This window comes from Talpa europaea, assembly GCF_964194135.1.
Source record: "Talpa europaea genome assembly, chromosome: 6".
In the NCBI taxonomy this organism is placed as follows: Eukaryota; Metazoa; Chordata; class Mammalia; order Eulipotyphla; family Talpidae; genus Talpa; species Talpa europaea.
In genome coordinates, this window is record NC_140072.1 from 42,918,155 (window position 1) to 42,931,711 (window position 13,557).

General features: G+C 41.1%; 1 protein-coding gene across 1 annotated transcript; it reads right to left on the reverse strand.

The window, feature by feature from the left end:
* Positions 1-4,981: 4,981 nt before the first annotated feature.
* Positions 4,982-13,067, reverse strand: IL1A (interleukin 1 alpha; the record flags this gene model as incomplete). Its single annotated transcript, XM_084234810.1, has 6 exons — positions 4,982-5,182; positions 7,573-7,694; positions 8,585-8,761; positions 10,696-10,927; positions 12,111-12,159; positions 13,021-13,067. The coding sequence occupies 6 exons, from the start codon at positions 13,065-13,067 to the stop codon at positions 4,982-4,984; spliced, it is 828 nt and encodes a 275-aa protein (XP_084090936.1).
* Between the last annotated feature and the right edge of the window lie 490 nt (positions 13,068-13,557).

Genomic DNA, 13,557 nt, shown 5'->3' on the forward strand with positions numbered 1-13,557 from the left:
TCTGCCTCCACCTGGGTTGGGAGCAAACCTCCCTATTGTCCCCTCCCCCCCAACTACCTGACCTAGATGTGGGAGGAATAGGGCTGAATTCCCCTGCCTGAAGTCCTGACAGGATACCAGTATAGCCCTATGCTGGGAGCTCTACCCCTGACAGCTGTATTCAGGGGGCTAGTGGGCTGCTGGGAAAGAGGTGAAACAAAACAGCCATTTCTGGGAGCCCTTATAAAAGGAGGGGAATGGGGTGACCAGCCATTGGCAGATCACCCTACCAATGGGCCTTTGCCCCCAGGAGGACTAAGTGGCCCTCGGTGTTAACAATAGAGGTACACCGCCAGTCCCTGCGGTGGTAGGATGTGATAAGACTTTGCAGCAGGCCCAGGGTCTAGACTGCAGGCACCAACTTCAGATGAGACCTGGCATGTGAAGCTTCATCTCATCTTCATTTAGTAACTAGATGCTGTCCTTTTCTACTATAGTTCTCTTTCCACCATGTTAAATTATTTTTCTGATTTGCTGCTCCAAAGTTCTTGTTTATAGTTGTGACAGCAGGTGTGTGGACCTAGAATTGGTGAGAGGGGTTCTGTTCCTGTGTTTTTGTATCCTTTTTGCAGTAACATTTCTCCTTCTGATTTGTTTCACTTAGCATGATCTCCAGGTCCATCCATGTTGTTGAAAATGGCAAGAGTTCATCTTATTTTCTGAGTAATAGTCCATCTGGTATTATATGCCACACACTTTTTTTTTTTTAAAGGTTTATTTATTTATACAAGAACCAAAGTACAGGCCAGATGCCCGGGACGGTGAGAGGATTCACCGGAGACAGAGCGGGGAGCAGAACAGGCAGACTGACGAAATAAACTGCTGAGGGGAGCAGCCGGTGAGACAGGAGAGGTCTGCCATGCCATGTGGGATTCTTGTTGGCCGGCTGGGATCGAACCTGGCTGTAGAGGCTGGCGACAGCTTCACAGTGCGGCGCTCAACTGCCTGCGCCACCAAGGAGGTCCCCACACACCTTTTCAAAAAATATTAATTTACTTTCTTACATCATTGTTAATTTTTGTAGAGTATTTGATTTCTCCCCTCACGTGTATCTCCATAGTTCTCCCACCACCGTAGCACCTGTGAACTATCACCATAGTCCCTTGTGCTCTTCCCTCCAGTTTTGACCCTCTCTCCCCCGCTTCTCCTTTCCCTCTCCTGCTGTATGCCTAAGATCTATGGTTTGCCTGCAAGTTTTTTCTTTTTCCTGATCCTTTGTTTAGTTTCCTTATATTTTCTCTGTGAGACCATGTGATATTTTTCTTTTTCCTTCTGACTTATTTCGTGTAGCATAATCCCTTCCAGCTCCATCCATGCTGTTGCAAATGGCATGAGTTTATCTTTTTTTTAAAATATTTCATTTTATGTAATTCTTACATCATTTTTCACTTTTGCACAATGTATGCATTTTCGTTTTGGTTCTATTCCCCATACAATTGCACCCCCCCTTATTTTGACCCTAATCCTTCCTCTCCCCTCTCCCCGCCCCCACAGCGTATCTCTGTCCATAGTTGCTTGTTGATTTTGATTTTTACTTTGTATTAATTAGTCTTTTTCCCGGTCCCTTATTTAGGTTTTCTAAAAAAAATATGAAACGCTTCATGAATTTGTGTGTCATCCTAGCGCAGGGGACATGCTAATCTTCTCTGTATTGTTCCAATTTTAGTATATGTGCTACCGAAGCGAGCACTTTTTTTTGATTGCTGAGTAATATTCCATTGTGTGTAAAATCTTCTTGATCCACTCATCTGTTTCAGGGCATTTAGGTTGTTTCAACATCTTAGCTATGGTAAATAGTGCTGTAGTAAACATGGGATTGCAGGTTTCCCTTCGGATTAGTGCTTTTGTGTCCTTTGGGTATATTTCCAGGAGTGGAATTGCTGGATCATATAGTAGCTCCATTTTTATTTTTTATTTTTTTTTTAAAGATTTATTTATTTATTTATACAAGCACAGGGTACAGTCCGAAGCGCGGGAGGGTGAGAGAATTCACAAGAGCCAGAGCGGGGAACAGAACAGACAGACTGATGAAATACACTGCTAAGGGGAGCAGTGGGCACCGCAGGAGAGGTCTGCGCGCCATGTGGGACCCTCACTGGCAGCCGGGGATTGAACCGGCGCTACAGAGGCTGCGGGCAGCTTTGCAGCCCAGCGCTCAACCACTGTGCCACCAGGGAGACCCTGTTTTTTTTTTTATTTTTAAGATTTATTTATTTATTCATACAAGAACTGGGGTTCAGGCCAGAGGTGTGGGGGGTGTGTGAGTGTTCACCAGAGACAGAATGGGGAACAGAACAGGCAGATTGACTGAAGTACACTGCTGAGGGGAGCAGCTGGCGAGACAGGAGAGGACTGCCTTGCCATGTGGATTTCTCTCTGGCTGGCTGGGGATCGAACTTGTGCTACAGAGGCTGTGGATTGCTTCATAGTGTGGAGCTTAACCGCCTGCACCACCAGGGAGGCCCATTTTTACTGTTTTAAGGATGCTCCACACAGTGTTCCATAGTGGCTGGACCAGTTCCCAGTTCCACCAGCAGGGTAAGAGGGTTCCTTTTTCTCTACATCTATGTGACCATTTGTTGTTGCCAGTTTTTTATTTATATTTTTATTGTATTTTTAAAATTTTTTTAAAGATTTTTTTATTTATGCATACAGGAGCTGGGGTACAGGCCAGAGATGTGGGGGGTGAGAGGATCCATCAGAGACAGAGTGGGGAACAGAACAGGCAGACTGATTGAAATACACTGTTGAGGGGAGCAGCGGGCGAGGCAGGAGAGGTCTGCTGCACCATGTGGGTTGCTCCTGGCCAGCTGGGGATCGAACTCGTGCTGCCGAACTCGTGCTGCAGAGGCTGCGGATTGCTTCATAGTGCCATGCTTAACCCCTTGTGCCATCAGGGAGGCTCTCTGTTGCCAGTTTTTTAAATATGGGCCATTCTCACTGGTCTAAGTTTTGATTTGCAATTCCCTCATAATAGGTGATGTTGAACATATTTTCCTATACCTTTTGGCCATTTGCATTCCTTCTTTTGGGAAGTGTCATTTTAGCTCTTCTGTCCAGTTTTTGACTGGGTTGTTTGCTTTGTTCAATTATGTAAGCTCTTTGTAGGTCACTGATATCAGTCTCTTACCAGTTGTATGAAGTGCAAATACTTTCTCCCATTCCATGGGGTATCTTTTTGTTTTGGTTACTGTCTCTTTTGCTGTTCAAAAGCTTTTTAGTTTGATGTAGTCCTAGCTGTTTATCTTTTCATTTATTTTGGTTGCTTTTGGAGATGGGTCCTTGAAGATGTTTCTGATGTGTATGTCATGGAATGTTTTGCCTGTGTTTTCTATTACATATTTTATGGTTCAGGTCTTACATTCAAGTCTTTTATCTATTTTGGTTTTAGTGTATAGTGTGAGGTAGTAGTCTAGTTTCAATCTTTTGCATCTTTTGCATGTGATGTGGACCTTTAGTTTTTAATGTTGCTCTGTATGTGTGTCTGTAAGGACACATGAACATGGGCTGTGGATGTGATCCTGGGAATATTATCATTCTTAATGCCACTTAAGGGTATTGGCAGACTAACAAGTGGGGGAGAAAAACTATAGTATCTTGATTTGGCTTTAGAACCAACTGTGTTTGCTTCTAAAGGAACATTATATGTAGTTATTTATGTGAACTCTTACCAGTTGGTTCAGTTAGCAAATGATTGTGTCAGACTTACTTTTTTATGTGATTTATTCAATTATAATTGATAATAATGTATCAATTTTTATCATTAATAATGATAATGAGGACTTTTTTTCAGAACTTATACAACCAAGAAGTAGCATTGCTTACATTCTAGAAAAGACATTTAGATAACAGTAGTCCTATGGTTGCCAAAATGAATTAAGTACATAAGCTAGTAGTTGGATAGCAGGTGTAATGGAATGACACAAGAATGCCAAAGCAAGTTTAGAGGCAGAGGAGTCAACAATTGACCAATTAGCAACTCAAACAAACAAGATAATTAATAAAAATTTATTATCATAATTATAGAACTCTCAGGTACTAGAATACAGATCTTCAAGGTAATGGAAAAAGCATGATTTTGACCAAAGTGTCTCAGTGTAGCTAAGTGGGAGAATACTGTTACTGTTGCTGAGGAGGTCCAGCCACACTCAGATACTGCTATAAATATATTATGTATTTATAATATATATAATAAATTATAAAATATATTTATATTTTATAAATTATAAAATATAATAATTATTATATTTATAATATATATTATAATTATCCTTAAATATATTTATAAATATATGTATATATATATAAGTAATATCTTAAAATAACATTTCATGTTTCTCTGCTTCTGAAGACAAAGTTTCAAGAAGCATTTTACTAAAGTGATCTCACTGGTTGGAATAAAATACTGTTGAGGCAGGAAGAATAAAGTATCATTCTCTCCCTTTTTGATGCTGACAAAACTGAGCCCCAGAAATGTATAGTACTTAATTAAGGGCCCATCAGCAATTTCAAAACAGAAGGCAAGCAGTTACAATGAAATCCTGGGTAATTGCTTCCCCTTTCAACTGCTATTGTGGGTATTTCTTAATTTTCTTATGCTGTGGTTAACCCACCTGTTGTATGGATAGTCTTTTTTTTTTTTTTTTTGGTAGCAATAGTCAGTAGTTCTGGTCCCCCCAGGATTGTTAATGAGGAACAATAATTAAAATGATTGGTACTTTGCAAAGTATAGGGTGTTCTTTAAATAACAAACAACATTATATATTAGCGTTGGTTCTAATAGACCTTGTTCTCTCACAAAGAGAGTAAACATTCATTAAGAATTACAAAGTCTCAGCACATGCTCAGCAAATGACTAAGAGTGAAGAATTTGACTGCTTCATGTACATGGTACATACAGACTGTCTACACATCACATGCTTAATTGACTTAAGAGTCAAGACTAGATTTCCAGTATCACAAAATCAATACCAGAGGGTTGTCCACGTGCCAGGTGCACCAGCTCATTTTCCTTCGTGGCAAGATACAATGTTGGATTGGCAACTGACTTGAAGTAGTTCTTTGAGCCATGACTTTCCCAGAAGAAGAGGAGGCTGGCCTCAGCTGTCTCTTGTTTGATCATTCTGGGTGTCTCAGACATCTCCTATGATAAGGAGAACAGAGATCTGGTCAGATAAGAAGATGATGCTAGAAAAAGAACTGAAGCTCAACCCCTTGGCATTTGACCCTCGTGAGAACATGGCACTATAGGACTATGACTTTGTAATATGATGAGTTCTTCATTCATTTGTTCATTCAGCAAGTATTTATTACATGCCTATTAGATGTATGGCTCAGTCTTTTTGACTAAGTTTATTTCCTTACTTAACTGGAGAGAATTTGAAATTAGTCACGAAGATTGCCTATGACACTAATGTCCTGCTGTTGCACGGTGGGTAGGGGTGAAACATTGTTCTTGTCCTGCCTTCAACATAGGCACAGGACATTTTGCATCAAATCTGAGCCTGAGTGATTCTAAACCTCTAAGCATTTTGCTCCCTGAGTGTGTAAATCATGCCTTTTGGAAAATAATTTATCTCCATGTTTAAATAAGCAGTTGAAGGTTAAAAAAAATAAAAATGTGTGTGCATGTGTGTGTATGTACACACTAACCCCACACAAAACTTCCCAAGTGTATAACACTGGATCCTTTCAGTACAATTTTGACAATTGTGATCGCTTTTGGGTGAACTTTTCTTGTAGGTCTTTATTTATACAAGCACTGGGTACAGTCAGAAGCGTGGGAGGGTGAGATTATTCACCAGAGCCAGAGCAGGGAACAGAACAGGCAGATTGATGAAATACACTGCTGAGGGGAGCAGCGGGCGTGGCAGGAGAGGTCGGTGCACCATGTGGGACCCTTGCTGGGGGTCCCAGCGGATTGAACCGGTGCTGGGGATTGAACTGGCGCTGCAGAGGCTGCGGGCAGCTTCGCAGCCCAGCACTCAACCGCTGCGCCACCAGGGGAGGCCCTTCTACTCTTCTTTAATCTAAAGCAACTAAATATCCTTTTGAGGTTTCCTTGGGGTTGTCAATATCAGCAAAGATCTTATTTCTCAAACCTATTCCTCTCAGTTTTTTCTCCATTGCAGTAAATGGAGTTTCTCCCCTTCCTCCCATTGACTCCATTTCCAAAATACAACCAGAATCTTTCCACCAGGCCCACCATTTCCCACCCATGACTATTGTTAGAACCTCCTAATGGGCTCCGTGCTTTCTCTGATGCTTTCCTTCTTATCTAGTCTCCGTTTTAGAAAATATGAGTGAAGGCATAACACTTCCCTGTTTGAAACCTTTTAATGCCTTTTCTAATGAAAAGGTAATGATTTCATTATTTCAAATGAAATTCAATGCAAAGCTCTGCAAACAGTAGCCTCTACTTTTCTTCCCTCCTCACAGTGCTCCACCTCCTCTGATCTTTGGAGCTGGTCTTGAAGTTCTTGTGCTCAGGGCTTGGGTGCACTCTGTTTGGAATGCCCGCCATGCTCCCCGTTGTATGACTTGCTCCCTTCTATTAGTAGGTTTCATCTCCTAGGGAGCTCTCCCCCTGCCACTCTGTCTAAATGGCACATTCCATTTTTCTCTACCTCCTCCTTGTTTCATTTTCTTCATAGTACCTTGCATTTTTGTGTGTGTGTGTTCTATAAAACTAGGCACATTGACTCCCCACTCTCTACATAAATGTTAGTATTGTGTTTTTAAAATAGAAGACTCCCAATACCTAACTCTTGTTGAATGAATTAATGAATGACGCTACAGCCTTACTCTTTTGACATCACTTTCATCTCACTTGATCCAGGGAGAGAAACACATGTGCACACCTAAGTCCTAATTGAGGGCAGTGGTGGGGCAGGGAGGGTCAGATTATACATTTACTGAATAACAGTCACATACTTATAAGTGGAGAAAACTAAGGCTAGGGTGATAATGTGTGTGTATTTTTGGGGGGAAGAGGGAAGGAAGTGGAGGTTGGACTGGCTTGAGGGATAATGCTGGCCCCAATGAGGAGAGAGTCATCAAAACCAGAAGGCCAGGTTAGAGCCTTGGCAGCCAGCTTTTGGCTTGGTGCCCATGGTAGGTGATTAATCCTCTATGATTTCAATCAGATTATTTGAGTTTTTTGGAGGAGAGTCCCATAGTCCTATGTCTCCTATCAGACATGTTAGGTATACATTAGCAAAGATAAACGATCAGAAGAAAATGCTGTAGGAGAGGAAAGGAATAGGATCAGGCAGGGAAAAGAAAAAGAAGGCAGAAAACAATTTACTTTTATTTACTCTTCCCATCTCCATTTTACTTGCTCTCTCACAAATCCTGCCTAAAATTTTTTCTGGGGATAAGTGAGAAATAGGATGGAGGGACAGGTGGGCAGGTGGGGATTGTGTGGAAAGAGGAGTTCTGTGCTACCCTGTGAATATCATTTACTTCCTAGTGGTTTCATTTACAAATGTGTAGTTCTAAAAGAAGGTAAATTGGAGATTGAGAATAACTGACCTTTAGCAGTATGGGTTCACATTCTTTTTGGGCGCTCACAAAGAAGCGAGTGTCTGAGATTCCTAGAGCCACAGGAAATTGAGAATCCTTGTTTGATCTGTAGGCATATATGTCAAATTTCACTGGCAAAAAGAAAAACAAAAATAGATTAGATTCATTGTATTTGTAGAAAATCAAGTGTTTTTGTAGTGTATGTGTAAGTGCTACGAGTGGAATAGTATATATCTTGGTATCTTCACAATAATTGTGACATCACTAGGCAGGTAAATACTTGGTTGATGTCCTTAGAACTTTGTTGAATGTTGAGATTCTTAGAGTCACTGAAATTTAGAATCTTCTACTGATATGTAAGCATATCAGGCTGAGTATTTGTTGAAGCCCTTGCAATTACATTAATGGGATAAAAACCTGCAGTTTGTGAGGTCATTAGTTCATAATGACTTAAAATGGAGAGGTTTAGGGAAACTGATCCACTTATGTGTGGCCATTGATAGTGATAAATTGTTTAGTTTTCCTAAGAGAACAATGCTTAATAAGAGCTGTAAAATTATTAATGCATAGGAATCCAGGTTTGGGATATGCTTTAAAGAAACATAACTTGGATTCTCTTCATGAAGATGGCTCTGGAAGTAAAGAAGGAAGCAGGCAAGACAGGAGAGGCTTGCTGGGCTATATGGGTTAGCTCCCTGCCTGGGGATCGAACTCAGGCCGTGGGAATGATAGCACCGAGACTCAAAGCCCATGCCACCAGGGAAGCCCCATGTTACTTCCTTATTTCCTTCAAGATTTCTACTATCAAATAATAAATTTTTCTAGATTCCTGGTGCTGTGCCATTCTTCTGTGTTGCCTGCTGCTTGGTATTTCAGTGGATATGCCTGTTTTGCTCCCTACTCTGTCTCTGGTGAATCTTCTCACCCCTCACACCTCTGGCCTACACCCCAGTTCTTCAATGCATAAATTTTAAAAAAAAAGAAGTAACAAGAGAGGAGGATGACAGCGTTGGGCGTTTACCTGCATCATCCAGGTTCTGTAGTGCAGCTGTCCTGAGGTACCGCTGACCTGGTGCGGATTGAATCACACTTTCGTTGAGGGCATCGTTCAGGATGCACCTTTGTTTGATTTTCCTCCCAAAGGTGAATTCCGTACTGCTCTGGTAGTTGTAAGATACTGATCTGGGTTGGATGATTTCTAAAACCATTACCACAAGTTCAGATTAATGTCAAGATACAAACCCAGATGAGACAACCGTTCTAATACAAGCACCGAAGTAGCCATGGAGGGGTTAGGAATAACTGAGTTGAGGAAACAGAAAGAAGTGAAATAACCCAAGCAGCAGCAGAACTGACTCTAGGATTATCCTTGGTGTTACTTAATTGATTTTGCTTTCAGACTTTGATTCCTCAGGCAGTTGCTTGGTCTTATTAAGAGATTACTTGTGTAGCTTTTTCATTTTGGGTTGGTTTGGAGGTTTCTAAGTAGCCGGGAGACTCATCGTATTCCCCATATATATTTCAAATGAATGCACTCTGAGAAAAAGGTGAAGATGTTAAGAATTGTATATGTCACTCAGGGTTCAGGTTTAAATGCCTGCTATCTAGTGTATCAATAGCTTCACAAATCCTCATGGTTCTGAGTAATTCTTCTTCCTGGAATCTATTCTAAGGATTCTAATGCTGATAGACATGAAGATTATTGATATGGATATTCATAGTTTTTTTTTTCCAGTGGTGACTACATTTATTTAAAAACTTCTCCCTATAAGCCCTTGTTGCATTAACTTATAAGGTGAAAAAAGGGCACTCGGAAGTATCCTTCCTAAACTGCTCAGTGGAAAAAGTTGGATTAAAAATTGTATGTTACATAATCCTAATAATGTTTAATATCTTTGTCGTGGATGTTTGCATATAGAACAGACTTTAAGGAACGTACCATGGTGTGGCAGTGGCAACGTTTGAGTGATATCATGAATGACTCTTGTTTCTTATATTTTCCAATTTTCTAGATGAACATGTATTAGTGTTGAGCTGCTGTCTTCAAAATCCCTTATACTAAAAATATTGGTTTATAATTCACATAGAGGTTTGTATAGTAAAGGCGGAGAGAAAAATCATGATTTTTGTAGTCAGAAAGAACTGAGTTTGTTGATACTCTCCTACCTACATAGTATGTGACTTTGGGTAGGTTACTATTTTACTGAGTTTAGTTTCCTCACCTCTTAAATGAAAATGTAGGATTGTTTTGAAGTTCAGAGAGAATTATGCAGCATTAATAAATTAGTAGTGTGCGTATTTTTTTTAATAATAATTTTTTTTGTTTTTGTTTTGTTTTTAAGATTTATTTATTTATACAAGCACTGGGTACAGTCAGAAGTGCGGGAGGGTGAGAGAATTTACCAGAGCCAGAGCTGGGAGCAGAGCAGGCAGAAGGGCCCGAAGTACACTGCTGAGGGGAGCAGCGGGCGGCAGGAGAGGTCTGTGTGCCATGTGGGACCCTCCTCCGGTGGCCAGGTACCAGCCAGGGATTGAACCGGCGCTGCAGAGGCTGTGGGCAGCTTTGCAACCTGGCGTCAACCTGGCGTCAACCTGGCGTCAACTACTATCGGGGAGGCCCAGTAGTGTTCGTATTAAAAAGGCCGTATTAGTAACAAAAACAGCAGCAGCAAACATTTGCTTACTGTGCGCCAGGCATTGTTCTAGCCCATAGTTTGTGAATATATTTCCTCATTTAATCCTCATATCAAGTAGAGGCTCTGATTACCTCCATTTTACAGTGGAGGAAACAACACAGAAACACTGAGGAACTTGTAGAAGAGACATAGTTAACACGTGGGCTTGGAAGTGGTCACCCATTGGCATTACATAACTGCTTTCTGCAGAAAGGCTCAAAGTCACACGGCCTTTCCACCATGATCAGGAAATGAGCTGTGAGCCAGACACCCCACACTCATGCCATCATCGCTGCCTTCTCCCCACTGGAGAAGGGGACAATCATTTTGCTTCCTGTACTTACCAGATTTAGCCTGGTTGCCCTCTTGTTACTCTGACTGCAGGTTTTATTTCCCCTTGTATTGTTTCAGTTTACTCAAGTGTAAAACAAGGATATTATTGTACTGGACCCCTTACCTTCTTCTGTATCATTATCAATGACTTCCCAGTCATGGTCAATGATGAGGTGATTTGAACTCAATCTTCTTTTCTTTGAAATCCTATTGGCTGAAAATACTACCACATTCTTCTTGAAGGCAAGCTTGGGCGTCTTAGAGGTTTCGGAGGTGCTCAGAGACTGAACTTTATCCCTGCAGTCTTCATGAAGTGGGTCATGTCTTGCATCGTGGCTTACATCATAAAAGGATTTCTGTGAGGGTGGACAGTGGAGAGGCTGAGAGGCTGTTTATAACCACTGAGTGACACTTTTTCAGTTGAATTTTATGCAACAGACTTAACAAGGATCTCCCTTTTGGTTTTGGGTAATAACCCATGTTTCACTAGTCTTACCCCCTTCCAGTCCCCTCTTCTTTCCTCTCTCCATGCCTCCCTCCCTCCCCTTCCTGTGTCTTCTACCCTCCCTCTCTCCCTTCCTTTCTTTCAGCTTTGCTCTGCAAGGGAATTGTGATCCCTTGGGAAGACCTTGTCATTTTGCCTGTAGACTCGCAAATGAAACGGGCTTACAAGTGATCTTAGTGGGTGGTAGCCTTCTAGTTAATTCCCTCTCAGGAGGTTAAATGTGTACTTAGCAGTACTCAAATATTTGAGAAATATTTCTTTGGGAATAATTTTACAGTCAGTGCGGGAAAAGGCCAGGTAGTCCTTACATGGCCTATTTGCAAACTCCTCGCAAAAGAACACAGCTTGGTGAGTAGCTGCAGATTTCTCATTTCAGTTAACTTGCTCCTTCTACCTTGACATCAGGTGCTATTCCATTTGGAGAGCGATCTCTAACTCTAGAGTTAGTGCCAGAGGGGATGGCCATGGCACTTGAGTATAGGAGACAGACTCCCTAGTGAAGTGACCAAGGGGCTGACTCAGGATAGCATAAGTAACATTCTGATGAAGCCTGGCCCGAGAGACTCCAGCACTTGGGAGTCTCAGGAGAGTTCTGCTCTATTCTGGGAAAAGCGGGTAAACATGAAGAGTGTTAATCAACTGTTAGTGTAGAAGGCAGTTGGTCTCACAATGAAGAAAAACATGTCTCTGGACCTCCAGTGAGAATAAACAAAAGTATCTGGTGGAGAAACTACCGCATAAGAACAGTAATCCCAAAGAGATAAACTGAATAAAACCAAAATAAGCCTTTGGATGATAAAACCAATTAGTGGCCACCAGGAGGGAAGAGAAGAAGGGAGCTGGCAGATCAGGGCAAAGGAGCTGTGGTATGTTGAAGGAAAGAACTGGACTTTTAGTGGTGAACCTGTTGTCGTTTATATACAGGTCGATTTTCAGTAATGCACTTGAAACATGTTAGAGTGCTGTGTTACTTCAATTTTTTTTTAAAAAGGAATAGTAACCCCATAAGAATTACAGTCATTTGCTTAACTTACCTGATTCAGAGAGAGCTGGTCAATCTCAGAACTGTAGTCTTCATTTTCACTGTCAAAGCAAGATGACGAGAATGCATTTCTGTTTGTTATATCGCTACAGTTACTGGGCAACGTATTTTAATGATCACATTAGAGCTTTGGGTGTAACACACACACACACACACACACATTACTATCATCTTTGAAAATTAAGGACTTCTTTACATGCACATGCATACAGTAATTTGTACCTCACTAATTTGGAGTTAGTTATCACCAGGACCGGTCTTGAACTTTACCTATAAAGAAGATGGCTTGGCTAACAAATTGAATAGTTGCAATTGAATTTCAGGGGAGAATATTAAGCTTCTTAAGAGAAAAGAAGTACTTTTGGAGCATCTTATTTTAATTTTAACCAAATCATATGTTATACAGATTGCTTCCCTGTATGCACTGAAACAGACTGAATAATTTCTAGTTGGCAAAATGCCCAGACAACACTTTGCTAGCCTGTTAGTGTATATTAATCAGTAATGGAAATACTATGTGTATTTAAAGTATTCTATAACTTTAAATTTGTATTCATTCATCTGAGAATTAAGTTTCACTGTGTATGCACATCCACGTGCGCAGATTGCTGTGGGCTAATGTGAACCCAACAGAGACTGTATTTAAGTAGATGTTGAAATTCACTAGGGCTTAGAGACCTTAAAAATAATATTCCTAAAATGACTCTTGCCCTGCCATCTCAGTTTAACTTGCTGAATGCATAGTTTCCCTGGGTCTTTGTTGAACTTGCCCTGACTTCAGAGGTAGGACATATCTCTATAGGATCTGCCAGTCTGACCCCATGCTGGTCACCACACCTCCTACTTGGACTCTAATGAGTCTCTGCCCCCACATTAAATCACAAGACATATATATTTCCTACCTGTAACAGTTCTTCAGGTCTTCAAATAGGTCAGGGACTTTGGCCATCTTACCTTCTGTAACATAGAACACCAGAGACTGACAACTCAGCTTGCCTCTGAGCAAAATGCCTGCAAGGGGAACCACCTCCGCTTGGGACCTCTTGAGAAACTTAATGACTTAGCCCACACTCAGCCTGTTCCCTATTCTTCTTTTTGCTCCCTTGAATTATTTGTACATGTATCTCCCCCTTCCACTTCTTTTAAAATCTGTCTTACTTATTTCGGTATCTCTTATAAGTCCTTATGTGTGAATGCCTACACCAATATAGGCATTCAGTGAAAGTTTGGATAAATTGAAAAAAACAACAACCCACAAATCCCCAAGAATAAGGTATTTGTCTTACACAAATGTGAGAGAGAGACAGAATTGGAAATGTCCAGCTTTCTCTTAATTGTTTTTGTTAGTAGAGATATCCCCCCCAAAAGGAGGATTCTGTGGCACCACCAGTGCCCGCATGTGAATCCAGTTCCTCTGTCCCTCAGTTCCCCGTCAGTAG